The 15974-nt window shown below is 42.0% G+C and overlaps 1 protein-coding gene across 2 annotated transcripts in view; it reads left to right on the forward strand.

Annotated features, from left to right (window-relative positions):
• The window catches only part of PDE1C (phosphodiesterase 1C), a 345637-nt gene that overhangs the window by 260254 nt on the left and 69409 nt on the right, over window positions 1-15974 (forward strand). For both annotated transcript variants that reach the window (XM_082044788.1, XM_082044787.1), the window contains exons 10-13: window positions 4-132; window positions 9113-9214; window positions 10656-10776; window positions 14956-15037. In XM_082044788.1, coding sequence (XP_081900914.1) covers window positions 4-132; window positions 9113-9214; window positions 10656-10776; window positions 14956-15037 — 434 coding nt within the window. The remainder of the gene's footprint in view (window positions 1-3; window positions 133-9112; window positions 9215-10655; window positions 10777-14955; window positions 15038-15974) is intronic.

The following is a 15974-nucleotide window of genomic DNA, read 5'->3' on the forward strand; positions in this document are numbered from 1 at the left end:
TAGGTCAGACTCAGCCATTCTATATAATGACCGGTCCGTGCTTGAAAATCACCACGTTAGTGCGGCATATCGTCTTTTGCAAGATGATGAAGAGATGAATATTTTATCTAATCTCTCAAAGGATGACTGGAGGTAAAAATTAATGTGGTGGCTGACTAGGAACTATTGTATATTGCATGTTAGTATTTCTATTGCTACAAGAAAAAAAGCAGGAAAAGGTGTTTGTCTTGCTTATTTCTGCTTTGGGTTCTCACCTCTGGTAGTGAGACTAGACTTTGTGACTATTTTGACACTCCCTGCCCAGAAATTGTAAATGGGACTTAATGCAAAAAATAATCCAGCCCAAGGAGCATAAATCAGTGTACTATATATGCCAAGGTGATGTAAGAAGCTGTAATTTAAAATAAGCCTCATGCAACATATGATTTATTTGCCAAATTCAGCCCATGATTTGTTTTCTAATAGCAGACAGTTCAAACTGATGAGAGCTTTCTGGTTTTATGGGGTTTTCTGGACGCCAAGAGGTGGTACTTCAAAAATTGGCTGGTGTGCTAGACAGGAAGAATGGTCTTTCTCACAGGAGGGGAAGCAACTTGTGGGATGTCACATGGCGCATCGTGCTTCCGGCATGCACTTAAATGCGGTACAGGGCTGAGCAGTCAGTTCATCTTACTTTAATACAAACATGGGGAAATGAGCCCTTCTCTGGGGACTGGCTTCTAGCAAGCTGATCAGTGAAGGCTCTTCTTGGTAATCTGTTTAGTTTGAATTTCCTATTTATTTCAACTTGTGGACAGTGATGCGATCCTATAGCTGAATACCAGAAATAAAACTCAAGAACTTACGTGGTTGATTTCAGTCAGTATGAGTGCTGTGGAGGAGTGGCCTGAGACATTCTATCCCCCAGTATAGAAAATAGTCTCATGGTGGGCAGCAAGCAGGAACTTAAAAAAAAAAAAGCTGTATTAAGGTGTTAAAAATCTATTCTATTTTTTTTTTAGCTACAGCTGGTAATGCCTTGCCAAATATTGGCAGCAAATTACTGCTTCCTTTTATGTTGGCAGGGGAAACACGAACTGACTAGAAAAAGCAACCTCAGAGCCACTGTCTGCAAGGAACAGTGGAGCAGCTCGTTGGGTGTCCTGCACTGCATAGAAAACGATCTGCTTTGGAGCTCTAACTGGTTTTGCTTGGATCAAAGCTAGCTGCAGCTATTTCTCATTGGTTCTGTAGTTTCAACATGTGTGTTTTGTTGAGGCAATATGCTTCGACCCAAAGTTTCAAAGATTAATGCATCTCTTTAAGAAATACTGTAACTACTTGAGCAAATATCCTGAGTGGTTTGGATTGGTTTTGTTCTCTCTCAAGTAGGGCTTTATTATTTTGTAGCTGCCAATCAAATAGCAGCTGCAGAAGAAAGGCCATTATCTGGATGTGTTCTAATTCCAAAACATTGTGATTTTTATGTGCTTTTGCTTTTGACTGCCAGTTGGAAATCCCATAGGCAAACATTTGGGAAGCACTGGAAACATCAGACGACTTCAGCAGGACCTGAGGTGTTGAGCTAAAAAAACAATAAGCCCAGAGTTTCCCAGACTTGCACTCAAAAATAGGAGCCTCAGTACTGAAGGATGCTTTAGGAAACTATTAAAGCATGTCCAAGTTTATTTTTCTAGAAATACCTGATAAGTCTCTCTCAGCAAAAGGCCCAAGTGATGGCTTTTGGAAGGCCAATTCTTAAGTGGCTTTTTGAGCTGAGCTGTCACTCCTTTTTTCATATTACTAGTAAAAGAAAATCTGGTGGTCAGTGGATGCTGCAATCCAATCACAGATGTCTATGTGGATTTATGCACTTTTGTGCTATTCAGTGATCTAGTTAGGGAATGTGTTTTCAGGAAAGAAATGTAGAAAATTAGAGCTACATTTTACTGTTGGAAAATAAATGCACACAGGTTTTGCAAGGAAAGCAGATGAGGCTGAAAGAGACCTTCTGGGCTGCAGTCAAGGAGGAAAGAGTTGAATGCCTACTAGTAGTTAGACTAGTTTCTCCATTTAAAAAAAAGTCTGTTTTTTATTTTTATACTGTTAAATATTTGAAAATCAGTTGAGTTGCTTCATTTTGTGAATCCCATTTGTGCAAGTCATCAACAAACAAATGAAGAAACTATAACCAGGTAACAGTCAATTAAGAAAATGAACTGCAAAATGAACAGATGCTTTCCAAGATACTGTTATAGATGTCTTTTCTGGCACTGTATTTCATTGTTAATAATTTCCATGCAGTTTATTGAAACAGAGTATGTTTAGTACAAGCCCTTTGCTGTCATGTGCAGGATTAAAAAGGCATCTGGAAAATGTTTAGCTCCTTAACTCTATATTAGAGTACAACTTTGGGAAGTAACCTTTAATGCAACACTGACTTCGTCAGTAAAACTGCTTGGGGTTTTATTCCTCAAACAATTCTGAGCCCTCCTTGTCAATCAGTGTTATTCCTTTTGAGATTGCAGTGAGAAACCTTGAAATTTTTGACTGAAGTCAACTTTGGTCAGAGCCTTCTTTTGTACTTAATAGCATGTGCATGGTTGCTTAATCACACCCTCTTCTTGTAAAAGTTTGTTTCTGTGCATTCAGGGCAGGCACATGCATATTCTAAGTGTTATACCTTTAGTGAGAATCAGCCATTGAAAATGTTTCCTTGAATGTAGTGTTTTTCCTATTCATTTCCATAAGAATAAAGTGCTGAGACTTCAACTAGACAAAATGAGCAAAATATCTCGCTCCGGGAGATGATACTGTTGGTTCTTAGCATAGGAATTTAGTGATCTAAAATGGCCTTTTTCCTGTCCCTTTCCCATGAGTGCAAGGGGATTTGAGTCCTTTACTGGGATACAGCTCTAAGATGGACACTGATGGAGCAAAGACGCATCCAACAAAATGGTGTAATGTTCTTGGAGGGAAGAAAGGTAAACCATTAAGTACTTATCCTAAAGAGGAAATTAAGATATTTGCTAGACAGATCAATGCAAGGCAAGTATTTAGATACAGAGTCAGTGTCTTATCATAGCAATCAGTGGTAAAGACACCATAAGACTGTGCTTGCTCATGCGACAGTGCCAGCTTCCATGTTTACATGTGAATCATCTGCAGGACAGTTACAGTTACACAGTTACACAACAAAAAATCAAAGCTTTGACACTGACCACAGGACGAGTGATTCTATTGTTCAGCATAAACAAGGAAATTCACTTCAGGTTTTCTTCTTCCTCAGTTAGTTTTCTTGACCCAGTTACCTGAAAACTTGCTCTCTCCACTGAACTGTTCCTTTCCATAATTCTGTAGGGGTTATTGAAAGCCATGGATAGGTTATCTTAGAATTTATTTTCTAATTTCATACCTTTTAACTTTTTCTCAGTGGCAGGTTATAGATGTGAGAATGTGATGTCTCCTTGGCTCCTGGCCTCTGGCCTTAGGGAAGTGTATATTCTACCGTGAGAGAAAACATCTGGAAGTGTAATGAGAAATATTGAAATCCCTAATTATTCAGCCAAGCGGTACAGCCAGGTCTATTAAAAAGATTATGAATTCACAAGGGATCTTCAGTTGAGGAGACCTGCAAGAAAACCCATCCCAAGGCCCTGACAGAGCCATAATATTCTCAGTAGTAACCACTTTGATATGACTGTATTTTTGTTGCACAGTGATCTAAAAGAGGATGACTGAGAAGCCTAGGAACTGTTTTACACTCTGCTGCAGATCTCCTGGGTGATTCTGCCAGCTCGCTTTTGTTGGAATTCATTTAACCTAATGTAAAGAAGCAAGTGCCTAAGCTTTTTTCTGACTTAAGGGAGCAGGGCAGTACCTCCAAAAGATTTTTCTTGAAGAGGGAGAGAAATGATGTTGCAGATAAAAAAGCAAAAAAAACCCACAAAAACCAAAACAACACAAAAACCAAACCCAAAAGCCTCAATGTTTTTACTTAAGCACAGAGAAAACCTGATAATGAAGTCCTTGAGGTGCAGCTAGACTCTCAGTTCAGCATGTTCCCTGGATTGCTATAACAGGGGTGTAACAAAATAATTCACACCAGGGCCTGCTCCCCACTGACTGTGGGTTTAAAGGCCTTAAAGAGGAGAACTTTTGACAGAGGAGCTCACAGAGATATTTTTTCTGTAGAGCCAGTTTTCACAGCAAAGCTCCACTTCCCTGTTTTATTCCTACCCTTAAGATGAAGCTTTTTTTCTCACACATCACATGAACTAGAGATGTGATGCTTTTTCTGTGCACACTGGCAAAGAACAGTCCCCTGTGAATGCTCCTGTCCTGCTGCTTTGATCACTGGGGCTCAGGGAGCAGGGAGGAGAAATGGGCCCATAGCTGGTGTCCTCCCAGAGAGAGCAGGGGTGCAAGTTGGGGAAATCAAGCTCTGTAGTTTTTTTTAGAAGGTCTTTGCTGTTCTGGATACCTGAACTGGCAACAGTGAAGTGTGTGTGGGAGAGCAACAGGATGATTTTCTAGGTATTATTGGGTCAGGAAGGCCATATCCCTATTCTGGAAGATGACCAGCCAGACCCAGCCCTGAGCCTTCTTTCCTCCCAGCTGTGCAGCAGCAGTTCCCTCCGCCTGCCCTTGTGTGCCCTGTACCCATCCCTGAGAGCCACCGGCTGTCCTGCAGCGCTTCGGGCACAACGGTGCTGGAGGCAGCCCAGCCATGGTGCTCTGGAGACCCAGCAGCCCTGTTTGAGGTGGATCCACCTCCATGGGCTTCTCTTCTTGCTGGGGAGGGTCAGCCTCCGTGGGCTCTTCTTGCCTGTGGGAGCTGCTCCTGCTTCCGACAGGCAGCTGCTGTTTTCTGGGCAGCAGAGCCATCTTCAGAGGTTCCCTGAACTTCTTCTTGCTTCTCCAACTCGATGTGGCACTGTCTTTGCTGAACTCTTCTGAGTGCGATCTGACGGTGGCTCAGCTAGCAGAGCTGTGCCCCAACTGCTGTAACGGAGGCTTGTAACATCCCCAAGGGACGCTGCAGTGGCCGGCATGGTGGCCCACAAGGCCATGAAGGCCCCATTGCGGGGCCATTTTGCTCTGCAGACAGAAAGGCTGCCACTCAGGCACCGGGCCTGCCCTGCAGCTGCCCCTGTGTGCCCGGGGCTCCAGCCCCGTCCTGGTGCCAGGCCTGGGGTCCCCTCACGGGACAACAGCCACAGTGTCCCAGGAGGGTTGGGGGGTCTCCATGACCTTCCCAGCTGCTTGGCTCCCTGACAGTGGTGTTGTCCCGGCAGCCGGCAGGAGCCCAGAGGGGCAGGGGGGAGGAGGGGGCCTGGTGTCCTCGGGCTGCTGCGCAGGGACAGAGGGGGGAGTCCATTGCGGGCCATCCAGGTCCTTGGGGCCAGGAGGTGGGGTTTGCAGTCTGAGGAGGGGAAGGCCCATGGGGGATTGTGGTGTCTCTGGTTAGTTCCTGCCTCAGCTACTGAATGGGTGTTGTAAGATGAAACCAGACCTGCCCTGTCACTGCAGAAATCAGTCATGACTTTAGACAAGTATGCAGGAAGGATTTGATCTTGGTTATGGACTGTTCAGGGGAGTGCTCTAATGCAGAGGCCATGTAGATACTTCTCCCCTGTCAGTTGATTCCCATGGACTTAAAACAGTGTAAAAGCTGTTGAGAGCACAACATGAGTTAAGGAGTTCCTCCACAATGACTACATGACAAACAGTCTGCAAAGAGAAAGAAAAAACTGGCTGTGGTTGAAAGAAAGAAAACTAGGCTGGTGGCGAAGCTGTTTCTGGTGAAGGCTTGCTGTGCCTTTGCTGCCCTGGTGACAGCAGACATCAACATGCTACCTTTTCACGTGATGTTCCAGTCATCTGCTTTCCTGGCTTGTAGAGATAGAGAAGGCTATACTGACTTTTAAATTATCAACTGTTGCCGTGGAGGAACGTGTAATCTCGCAGGTGTTTTGTAGTTTCCTTTGTCCCTTTGGCTCGAGCTTTTTTGTCAAGGCCACTGTGCAGACCACATCCTGAGAGGATTGTTTGTCTCTTCTTTGGGTTAGATTTTTACTAGCTTATATGTGACAGAGAGATGGTGCAGGGGGGAAGGAGGTGCTGAGGAGCACTGTCATTGTCACGTAGTGCAAACTGTTGAGGATGATGGAGATGTCAGGACACCTTTTCTGTATTCCTACCATCCTTGCTGCCATGATGCCTCATGACCAGAAACAGTACAGGAGACAGGGTTCGCTTGTCATGGTCAGAGGGCAGATCATCTCCAGGGCGTTTCCTTGGCCTGAGTTGACAGGCAAGTTATCGGTATTGGAGAATGTTCTGCTCTGACCATGCTTGTGAATATTTAGCCCGGTGCAACCGTGGCTCCCTGGAGGAGATTCACTGAAGCGCGTGTCTGCCTACATCAGCTTAACACTGGTGATAGATGATAGAATTATAATCTTCCTTTCTTTTTCATCAGTTTTCATTATTTCTTCTGGGGTACAATTTTAGGTTACCTGTTTTTTTAAGACTTACATAATTTGTCTTGAGTCAAAGTATTCAGGAAATCACTCAGATCAGTTTCTATTTGAGTGAACTAACTTTGGTTCTTCATGAACTTGTTCCTGAATACAGAACTGGGTTTGATTCCTTGGGAATAAAGGAGAAGAAGTTATTGCAGAAATAGCAGGGGGTTCTCTGACATTCTAATCCCACTGGTAACACTGGAAGTGAGAGCTGAATTTCCCTGCCTCTTCACCATATGTCAAAAATAGTAACATTTTTGAAGCCTGTGTATTCATTGCTGTATTTCTAGAGAGTTTCACAGCAACATGTAGACATTTGAAAGTAGTGCAGCCTCTTATGTAATTTCTTCTTTGAGGTTGTAAAATACATTTTCTGAAAGGTAAAGAAGGTGTAACTATCTCAGTTGTCTTGCTTTTCCTCTGCCTTTATATACCTGCTTCTCTGCTACAAGGGTGGGTGGTTAGCCCAGAGGAAAGTCAGATCACTCTGAAGGTATTTCATGTAAAATGTTGTCAGGCTTGCATGTGTTAGTTGCATCATTAACTATAATCTGGTGATACCTTGGTGGAAACAGCTCTTGCAAAGTTTCTGGGGACTGTTTGGCCAGGGCTGTGATGCAGAGTGCAGCACTGTAACATGTTGTGTAGACTTTGAAGACAGTTGCAGAAACAAGGTGCTGTAGCTGGTCAGAGCAAAAGGTAACAGCTATGTGTATCCCCAGCTCCAATCTGACTGAGAAGCAAAACCCAGAAATGGAAAAATGTCTATCTTTGGTTCTCTCTGTGGTGTGTTTCAGCCTTTTCTCAACCTGGCAACAAATGCACAAATCCATCATCCTCTTGCGTTTGACTTCTGAGGTGTTTCTCTCATGCATTACTGATGTCCAGTAAATTATGTACATCCGCATGTCTTTCCAAGTCACCTGCCGTTGTGATGCCTGATGTTTGGAGTGACAATTAAGAAGTCCTCAGTATTAAAATACTTTACTAATGTTTCTGAATTATTTTTCCTCTCCATTTCAGAGAAAATGATGTTCTGAAATATGTGCAGATGTCAGAGAATGTGCATATGCCAGATTTACATCTACAAAAGGGAAACTAGAATGTGTGTGCTTGTGAGCATATGTACATGCTGGCACTGAAGTCAGTGCCTGATTTGCCTGAGTTGAGCCCTTTGCTTTTGCGTTCCTACTGTAATAAGCTGTGCACAATGTATCCCATGCAAACTGTTGTGATGGAGATGCACGGCAGAGGATGTAGTGAAGTGTCTGCTGTTTCCCAGGAATAATCCCCAACACTGTTGTTCCCACAGCCTAGTCACCCTCTTTTCTTCTAAAAGCTTGTTTCTGTGCATTCAAGTTCTCCTGCCCTGCCTCTCTTGCTTGTATTGAGAGAGGTTTGTTCTTCTGGGAATGAACCAGAACAGGGAACTGACCAGGACTGGTGAAAAACACAAGATTGAAAATAATTTAAAATATTATTGTTTTCAGCCACCATATGATTATCTTGAATAGTTTTGGCTATGCAACCGATTGTACATAAGGGCGGTGAGGAGGAGGTGGGTGTCCTGGGAGAAGTGTGAGGCCAGCTGATGCCATTTTAATGTGTGTGTAGAACTCCTGGCTGGGGGACATATTACATGCCACCCATGGGACAGGGTAAGCACAGCAGTCTTGGGTTTCTACACAGTGGTGGCCTGGAGCTGGAACTCAAGCGCAGTCGCCAGAGGCAAGAGAGACATGCTCAAAATAGACCGTGTCCTTCATGAAACATTCATGAAAGGAAGAATGGTAACTTTTATTTTTAAATGGAAGCTGACGCATTTCTGAATCTCCCAAATCCTGGGATGGTGTACTAACCTTGGGCTTTTCTTCCTCTGTTAACCTGTGGGTAGCTGAACTGAGAGAATAAGAAAATAAATTTATATTGTGTGCTAGATCAGAATGTTCTGATATTTTAATATCTCTAGGACATCCATATTGTCTTCAAATGAATTTCAACTGGATCCTAAACAAGTTTGCTTAACAAAAAATCATACAGAAAGAGTTTGAATGAATAATATCAGGGAAGTAATGCACATTCTCAAAGTTCTTAACTGCATATAGCTATCATATCTAGTTGGAGATATTTTTATCATGCTGTTTTACCTTTAATCATATGACTAAACTTTCAACACAGATATCGACCAGTTTTAAACAGTTGGATAGAGATTCAGGTTCAAAATTTTACCTGATTCATGTTGAGGCTTTAAACAGTCTTTTTACTTCCTTCTAAGAATGCCCTATAAAAGAAATCAATTTAAGTGGTTAGTGCTTAATTGAAAAAGGAGTACTAATACTAACGTGCTCTTCAAAAAACATCAGGGATTTCTCTTAGCAAGGATTAGCCACCTGGCTTAGTTTGCAGCCCACCCACTCCTGTGTTTGTGTAGAAAATCATTCACCCTCTTTCCCATCCCTGAAAGAGGGATGATGGAAAGAGTGGCCTACAAAGGCAGAAGTACTGTCAATAATTTGCAGATAGACAGCAAAATAAACTGGTATGTGTCTGACACTGTTGTGTTTTTCTTTCCTTGCTCCTTTCATCGTGATGCCGTCCAAAAGGGAATTCAGAGCTCTAGTGATCGAGATGGTGTTGGCCACTGATATGTCCTGTCACTTCCAGCAAATCAAAGCCATGAAGAATGCTTTGCAGCAGCCAGAAGGGTGAGTCACTCCACAACACTGTGCAGTGAAGAGCTGCATTTCAGCAGGTGCTTTGCCATTGTGTTTGACTTCAAAAGCACCTCTCCAGAGGCCCTCGCTTTCTTTGATGTCCACATCAATTCTCTTTTTGCTGTTGAATTTTAAATGAATTCACTTAGGAGTGGACTGACACCCCCTATAAACACATCTCTATTCCGTGCTGGTGAACCAAAGCTTGCAAAGGTCACCATGTTGGGAAAAGCCTCCCTGTGCACTTCCCTTTGCATATCAGGGTAACATCAAGGACATGATCCAGCTGAGTGACCTCTACAGCTTTAGTGTGACTCAAGGTTATACGATCTGCAGAACACAACTTATGCATTGCCCTTCTGCACATGGTGTCAGCTGCCATCTCTGCAAGAGGCCTGCTGCACAACCAGGGGACAGATGAAAACAACTTGAGGCAAGGACTGTAAAATAACAGATGGAGCAGTATGAGGAAGGCCATTTCTTCTTCCCAGTACGTCACTGGGAGCTGTATTATTTTTGTCCATGGCTCTTCCCCTTAATATTCCTTTTATACTGCAGAAAGCTTTGAGTGAGGGCCATTATTTCACCTTGGACACAGGTCTGTCCAGACCCTCCCAGAATTGTATCACACCAGACTGTGGCTAGCCACTTGGTCCTCTCAGAAGCTACAGTTATCTCTTCCAGTTATCACAGAGTTACAGAATGGTTAGGATTGGAAGGGATCTCTGGAGATCATCTAGTCCAACCCACCTGCTAAAGCAGGTTCACCTAGAGTAGATTGCACAGGAATGTGTCCAGGCGGGTCTTGCATGTCTCTAGACATGTCCATTTCAGACAGTCAAAAGCTGAAATTAAAAAATGAGGCTACTCATCTCAATAAAGCATTTTTTACTGGGTTCTTGGGCTAGCCTCTCAGGTTACGGTTTTAAGAAATTGCCAGCCTATTTTTTTTCTGTGGAACCAGAGGCAAGGATCCCCTGCTGACCTCACACTAGTTTTCTAGCAGTGAAACCTTTATCAGTTACTGTGTAAATTCATCAGTGTCCCTGAGATCATGTTGTAACTCTTTACTACAGTAAAATGATAGGGACTAACTGCTCTCTGAGCTACATAAAATGCAGCCCAGCTGAAATGGGAAGCACAGCAGCTCTTCAAGCCTGCCTCTGTGCACAAACAAGCCTGGAAAGGAGCTCAAAAAGGTTGAGCAAAGTTTCTTTTTGCACATCTTAATGTCTCTTTTACAATAGGAATGGTGTATGTTGGAGAAATTAGACAATCTTTCATAGTTGTCTGTTTTTATGAACACAGAAATCACTCCATTAATATCCTTGCCAAAGATTCTAATGACCTCATTTTCCTGCTTAGGTGCGATTTTTGTCATTCTCCATTGCAAGAGCAGACAATTCATTTGTTTGATTCTTTGGGTTTTCAGAATCGACAAGCCGAAAGCCTTATCACTGTTGTTACATACAGCAGATATCAGTCATCCAGCCAAGGCCTGGGATCTCCACCATCGCTGGACCATGTCTCTGCTAGAGGAGTTCTTCAGACAGGTAAAGCTCAGGAAATTCCTCTGTATTTCTGCAGCACAGAGGGAGTGTGTGCAATTGGGAAGGAAGTAGGGAAATATGAATACAGATGTTCTCCTTTTTCTCTGATTTATACAATAACCTCTTAAATGACACGAAGCTTTCTTGTCTGGCACCAGTACCACTGGCTGTTATGCCTCTTGGGAAATTGGTGTCTGATACACCACGTTATCTATGTAGGAGAAATCATAATTTGGGAAACTAATATGTGTTTCAAATTAGCAAATATAGAATATGTGATGTTCTATTTAGCTGTAGAACCATAGAAACCAGGTTTGAGTAGCTGTACTTTCTAAAACTGTGCTTATATTGTTGAGGTAGATGTGAAAAATACATTACCCTTACTTCAGATGAAGTGAACTGATCTAGCTGATAGCTCACAGTGGGCCACCTGTTGACAGATCCACAAATCTAGACAAATCATTAAGCTCTGTGTGATAGCTGTAAGCTCCCCAAGTGACTAATTAAAAGCATTTAAAGGGCTGTATTAAAAAAAAAAAAAAAAAGGCAAAAAAAAAGCACACTTAGCAATGTTTAGAATACTTTTCACCCGTATGAATTACTAAACTAAGCAGAAAACTGAGGGCTGAGTTTCCCTCCAGAGTTCAATGATTTTGTGCTTTGTAGTAAATCTAAACACAAAAAAGAAAATGCAAAAATATACGACAATTTTTTAAAGTTTTGATATTTTTTTAAATTACATCTGTTTTTAAAGGCATTGTGAGAATCCCTTTTTAATAAGGACATTGCAAGAATTTGCTTTGAAATGAATCCTTTAATTTGTTTTTCAAACCCAGAATGTGTTTACTAGGTAGAAGCAGGTAGATCATACCTGCAGCTGTCTCTGTTGCCACACAGGAGGCTCATGCAAGTAGGATGATTTTCACATACATTTTAGGCAAAATTCTGTGCATATTTATGCTTTTCTAGCTCAAAATTATACTAGATGTGTTAAAATTCACCACTGCTGAGTCCCCTAAAGACTGGTGAGGGAATTAAGATTAGCTAGATATGAGACCACAACAAACCCGAGTTTTGATCTATTTTACACATGTAATAAAGACAAAATTATTATTGTGTTTTTTCATAAGAATAGTTTTATTTCAGCCAACAAATCCAACTTTAGTTCTGAATGACAGATGCATCAACTTTTATCTAAAGCTTTATGTAAAACTTGTATTCTAGTTCCAAATTCCGATGAAGTATTAATTCCCTCTTCAGGCCAACCCTTAAGCTTACCACGAAGCATAGACTTGTGTTCACTGAAGTTATTTAGTACTAATCAATAAAGACATCCCTACCAAACAGCAGAAGAACAACCCACACTCTTCTCACAAGCTGGGAAGTTCCACTAGCCAGAGAGGACCAAGGTGCTAAGAAAATTCCTGGCCTCGGATTAGTTATTTATTTCCTTATGCTCTTCACCTCCAGACCCTCCCCTGTATTTTCCTGTCACGTGCTCTGCAGAGATATAAAGCCTGATGTAACCTGTATCAGTGCAGGTCCTGAGCCATTTTGGTTTCAAAGTATTTTGTGATGTGACACAGATCTTTCTACAACAAGTAACCATGCTGTAGGTGTGAATTATGCTTCTGAGTACAATACTGTTCTTTTACGTTCAGCAGTTAAGATGAGCAACTCTTAAAGCAAACAACTTGCATGAATTAATTTGTTTTACTGATGCACTGTGGCTAGCTGTGAGGGAGCTGCCCAAACAACTTAGAAGTCATCAAGTATCTCTCTGAGCAGTCAGAAAGATAGTTAGGGGTTCCTTCCTAAAGAGAATTCGGCACCGGGATTTTTAGGAGGCATAAGGAGGAAGAGAAGAATGATGGTTAGGTAAGAACTGGCATTGAGAGATGGTGTTCCTGAGATGCAGCAGACAGTAAAGGGATGTTACTTGGAGATGTTTCTGTGTTTCATTTATGTTTTGCCATGATATTTGTATCAGGGAATAGCAGACTCATAGCATAGAGCAGAATTTTTCTACAGTAGAAGAATACTATTGCTTGTTGTTCCACCCAAAACTCTAACAGAACTTGTGCCTCCATTTCATGTATGTTGTATTAACCAAAAGAAGAAGAATTAATCTCTTATGCCTACATAAGTTTTTTTTCTGGTAAGTTTGCTGGCTGTTTTAACTTCCATTTGGCATTAGTCAGTACACTGGCAAAAAGTTCAGCACAGTTGAAGTGAGCTGCTTATTTAAGGAATTGATTCTATAGTATATTTAACAGGTGATTTAAATTTGAATGCTCAGTGGGGAGTATTACAACTATGTCATCCTATCTATCTTCTCAACATAAAGCAATATGTTTTAGAGTGACTGAACCAAGTTAAAGAGCTTTTTGAGAATACACAGCTTGAAAAAAATGGGGTTATAACACTTGATTTTCTGCACCATCTTGTGATGTTAGAAAATAAATTTCAGTTCTGAGGGCTGGAAAGCATGTTTGGACTTTTGTACTTAAACACTGATGTGAAATGTTGACAATGTCAGAATCATAGAATACCAGGCTGAAATGGACCACAAGGATCATCTGATCAAACCTTTCTTGGCAAAAGCACCATCTAGACAAGATGGCCCAGACCTTGTCCAGCTGAATCTTAAAATTGTCCAATGTTGGGGAGTCCACCAGTTCCCTGGGGAGATTATTTCAATGGCTGATTGTTCTCAGCATGAAAAATTTTCTTCTTGTGTCCAATTGGAGTGTCCCCCAAGAGTAGCTTGTACCCATTACACCTCATCTTTTCCATGTGATTCCTTGTAAAAAGAAGCCACCCTTTAAATATTATAACATGGTGATAAAGTCTCGCCTAAGCCTTCTTTTCTCAAGGCTGAAGAAACCCAATTCTCTCAACCTTTCCTCACATGGCATCTTCCCAGTTCCTTCATCATCATTGTGTTGCTTCTCTAGACCCTCTGCAACCTGTCCACATTTTTTTAGTATAGCAGGGACCAAAACTGAACACAGTATTCCAGGTGTGCCCTGGAAAGCATGGGGTAGAGCGGAATAATGACTTCTTTGTCTCTGCTGGTGATGCGCTGCTAGTGCAGCCCAGCATCGTGTTGGCTTTCCTTGCCGCAGCAGCAGCACACTGGTCACTTCTTGTCTAATAGGACCCTCAGGTCCCTTTCCAGAGAGCTGTTCCTCAGCTGGCTAGATCCCAACCTGTGCTGCACTGTTTTCCCAGGTACAAGACCTTACACTTGTTGAGCTTCATAAGGTTCTTCTTGGCCCACTCTTCCAGCCTATCCAGGTCACCCAACAGGGTGGCTCTTCTGATGCATTCATTTCCCCACTTAGTTTGCTGTCACCAACAAACCTCATCAGGGTATGCTTGATCCCATCATCCAGATCACTTTTGAAGACGTTAAGCAGTGTTTGGCCCAATATCGATCCCTGAGGGACCCTGCGTATGACAGGTTTCCAGTTTGAAAAGGAGCTATTTACCACCACCCTCTGGGTGCAACCTTGTCAGCTGGTTCCCCACCCACTGCAGAGACCTCTTTTCTAGAACACAGCACATGAATTTCTCTAGGAGGACGCTGTGGGAAACTGAGTTGAAAGCCTTGGAGAAATCCAGGTAGACAGTGTCCGTTGCTCACCTCAAATCAACTGAGCAGGTTACTTTGTCATAGAAAAATGTCAATGTTTCCTTCAGAAGAAAAAGGTAATCTGCATCTGGCCAGCCATGATCTGTGAATTCCTTATATGAAAGACTAAAAAAGACATGCAAAGAAGGGCAAGCTCTGAACGAGTTCTAACACTGATGTTTTCTCTTTAAAGGTTTCCTCTGAGAACTCAGTTCTGCTGGGTTCTCTGGAGAACTGCAGTAAGAAGCATTCTTGTGCTTAAGTGGGTTTTTAGTTAGTGCATAGAAATACCAAGGACGCAGAGAAAGCTCTGAGGAAAAATTCACTGAAATCAAGATGCTTTGTTCACCAACTTCTCCTTGGACTACAACTTTTCCAGCTAGACTCAAATTCTCCACAATTTGTGTTTAAAAAAAAAAATCCAAACCAAAATCAAAGCTTAATTAAACAAAGTAAAATAAGAGGCCTTTACAGTCATGACCTGAGTCAACAAAGTGTAATGTATCTTGTCTTTTTCTAATGTCTTCTCAATTTTTTTTCTCCAGGGTGACAAAGAAGCAGAACTAGGGCTTCCTTTCTCTCCACTGTGTGATCGCAAGTCTACTATGGTTGCTCAGTCTCAAATAGGTATGTCCCTTTTGGTGCATGCAAAGTAGCATCTTGAAATCAAAACTTACTCATCCCTACAGGGCTAAGATTGTGATGATCTCTCATCATTTGGAACTAGAGGAAATAAAACACAGTGGCGTATTTTCCCCAGATCAAAAATTCAAACTGAGGAGCTGTTGTATTTATGGTGGTGGTTTGATGCAGTAGCCAAGTTACCTCTGATATGTCTGCAGAAATGACTACAGTGCCTGGTTATGACACTACTTCATGTCTTTCTAAGCTGTGTAGATAAGGTGCACGGGGCAGTGTGTTGTGACATGAGTATCATTGGTGGATATGAAAATGTAATGTCAGTACCTTCAGTGACCTGGGCAAAACCTATTGTGTGTTTTCCCATTTATTCCTCCCACTTTTTCCCTCCCAGTGCTTCGAGCCAACCGATACATTTCACTGAAGCCAAGTAAATAGCAAACCTTTTTCTGCTCTGCCCGGTCAGAAACAGAGATCGTTTACAGACTCACCAACAGCGCTTTCCCTACCACTCCTCCAGTTATTGAGTAAAAAAGTAGGAGAATCATGAGGCAACAAGCCTGGTATTTGGTGAGAAAACAAGAGGAGCTAAGTGAAGGAAAACTCTTCAGGAGGCTGGGAGAAAAAAAAAAAAAAGACAACAATAAAGGTGAATTTGTGGGTGAATTTTTGTACCTAGGAAACAAACTAATTAGATCGAAGAATGTGATCTAATCTCAGCTTGAGACCAGGAAGCCAAATGGAATAACAAAAGAAAGATAACACAGACCCTAAAAATAAGGGTACTGAGACCAGCAGCAGAAAGAGAGGGAGTATATTAAATGAAAACAAAAAATTTGAAGTATGAAGTTTCTCTCAAAGAACAAGACAAAGTTATCCCTGAACCTAGGAAAGTTCATACTCATATCTGTGGCTAAGAGACGTT

This window comes from Streptopelia decaocto (assembly GCF_964273445.1).
Source record: "Streptopelia decaocto genome assembly, chromosome: 2".
In the NCBI taxonomy this organism is placed as follows: domain Eukaryota; kingdom Metazoa; phylum Chordata; class Aves; order Columbiformes; family Columbidae; genus Streptopelia; species Streptopelia decaocto.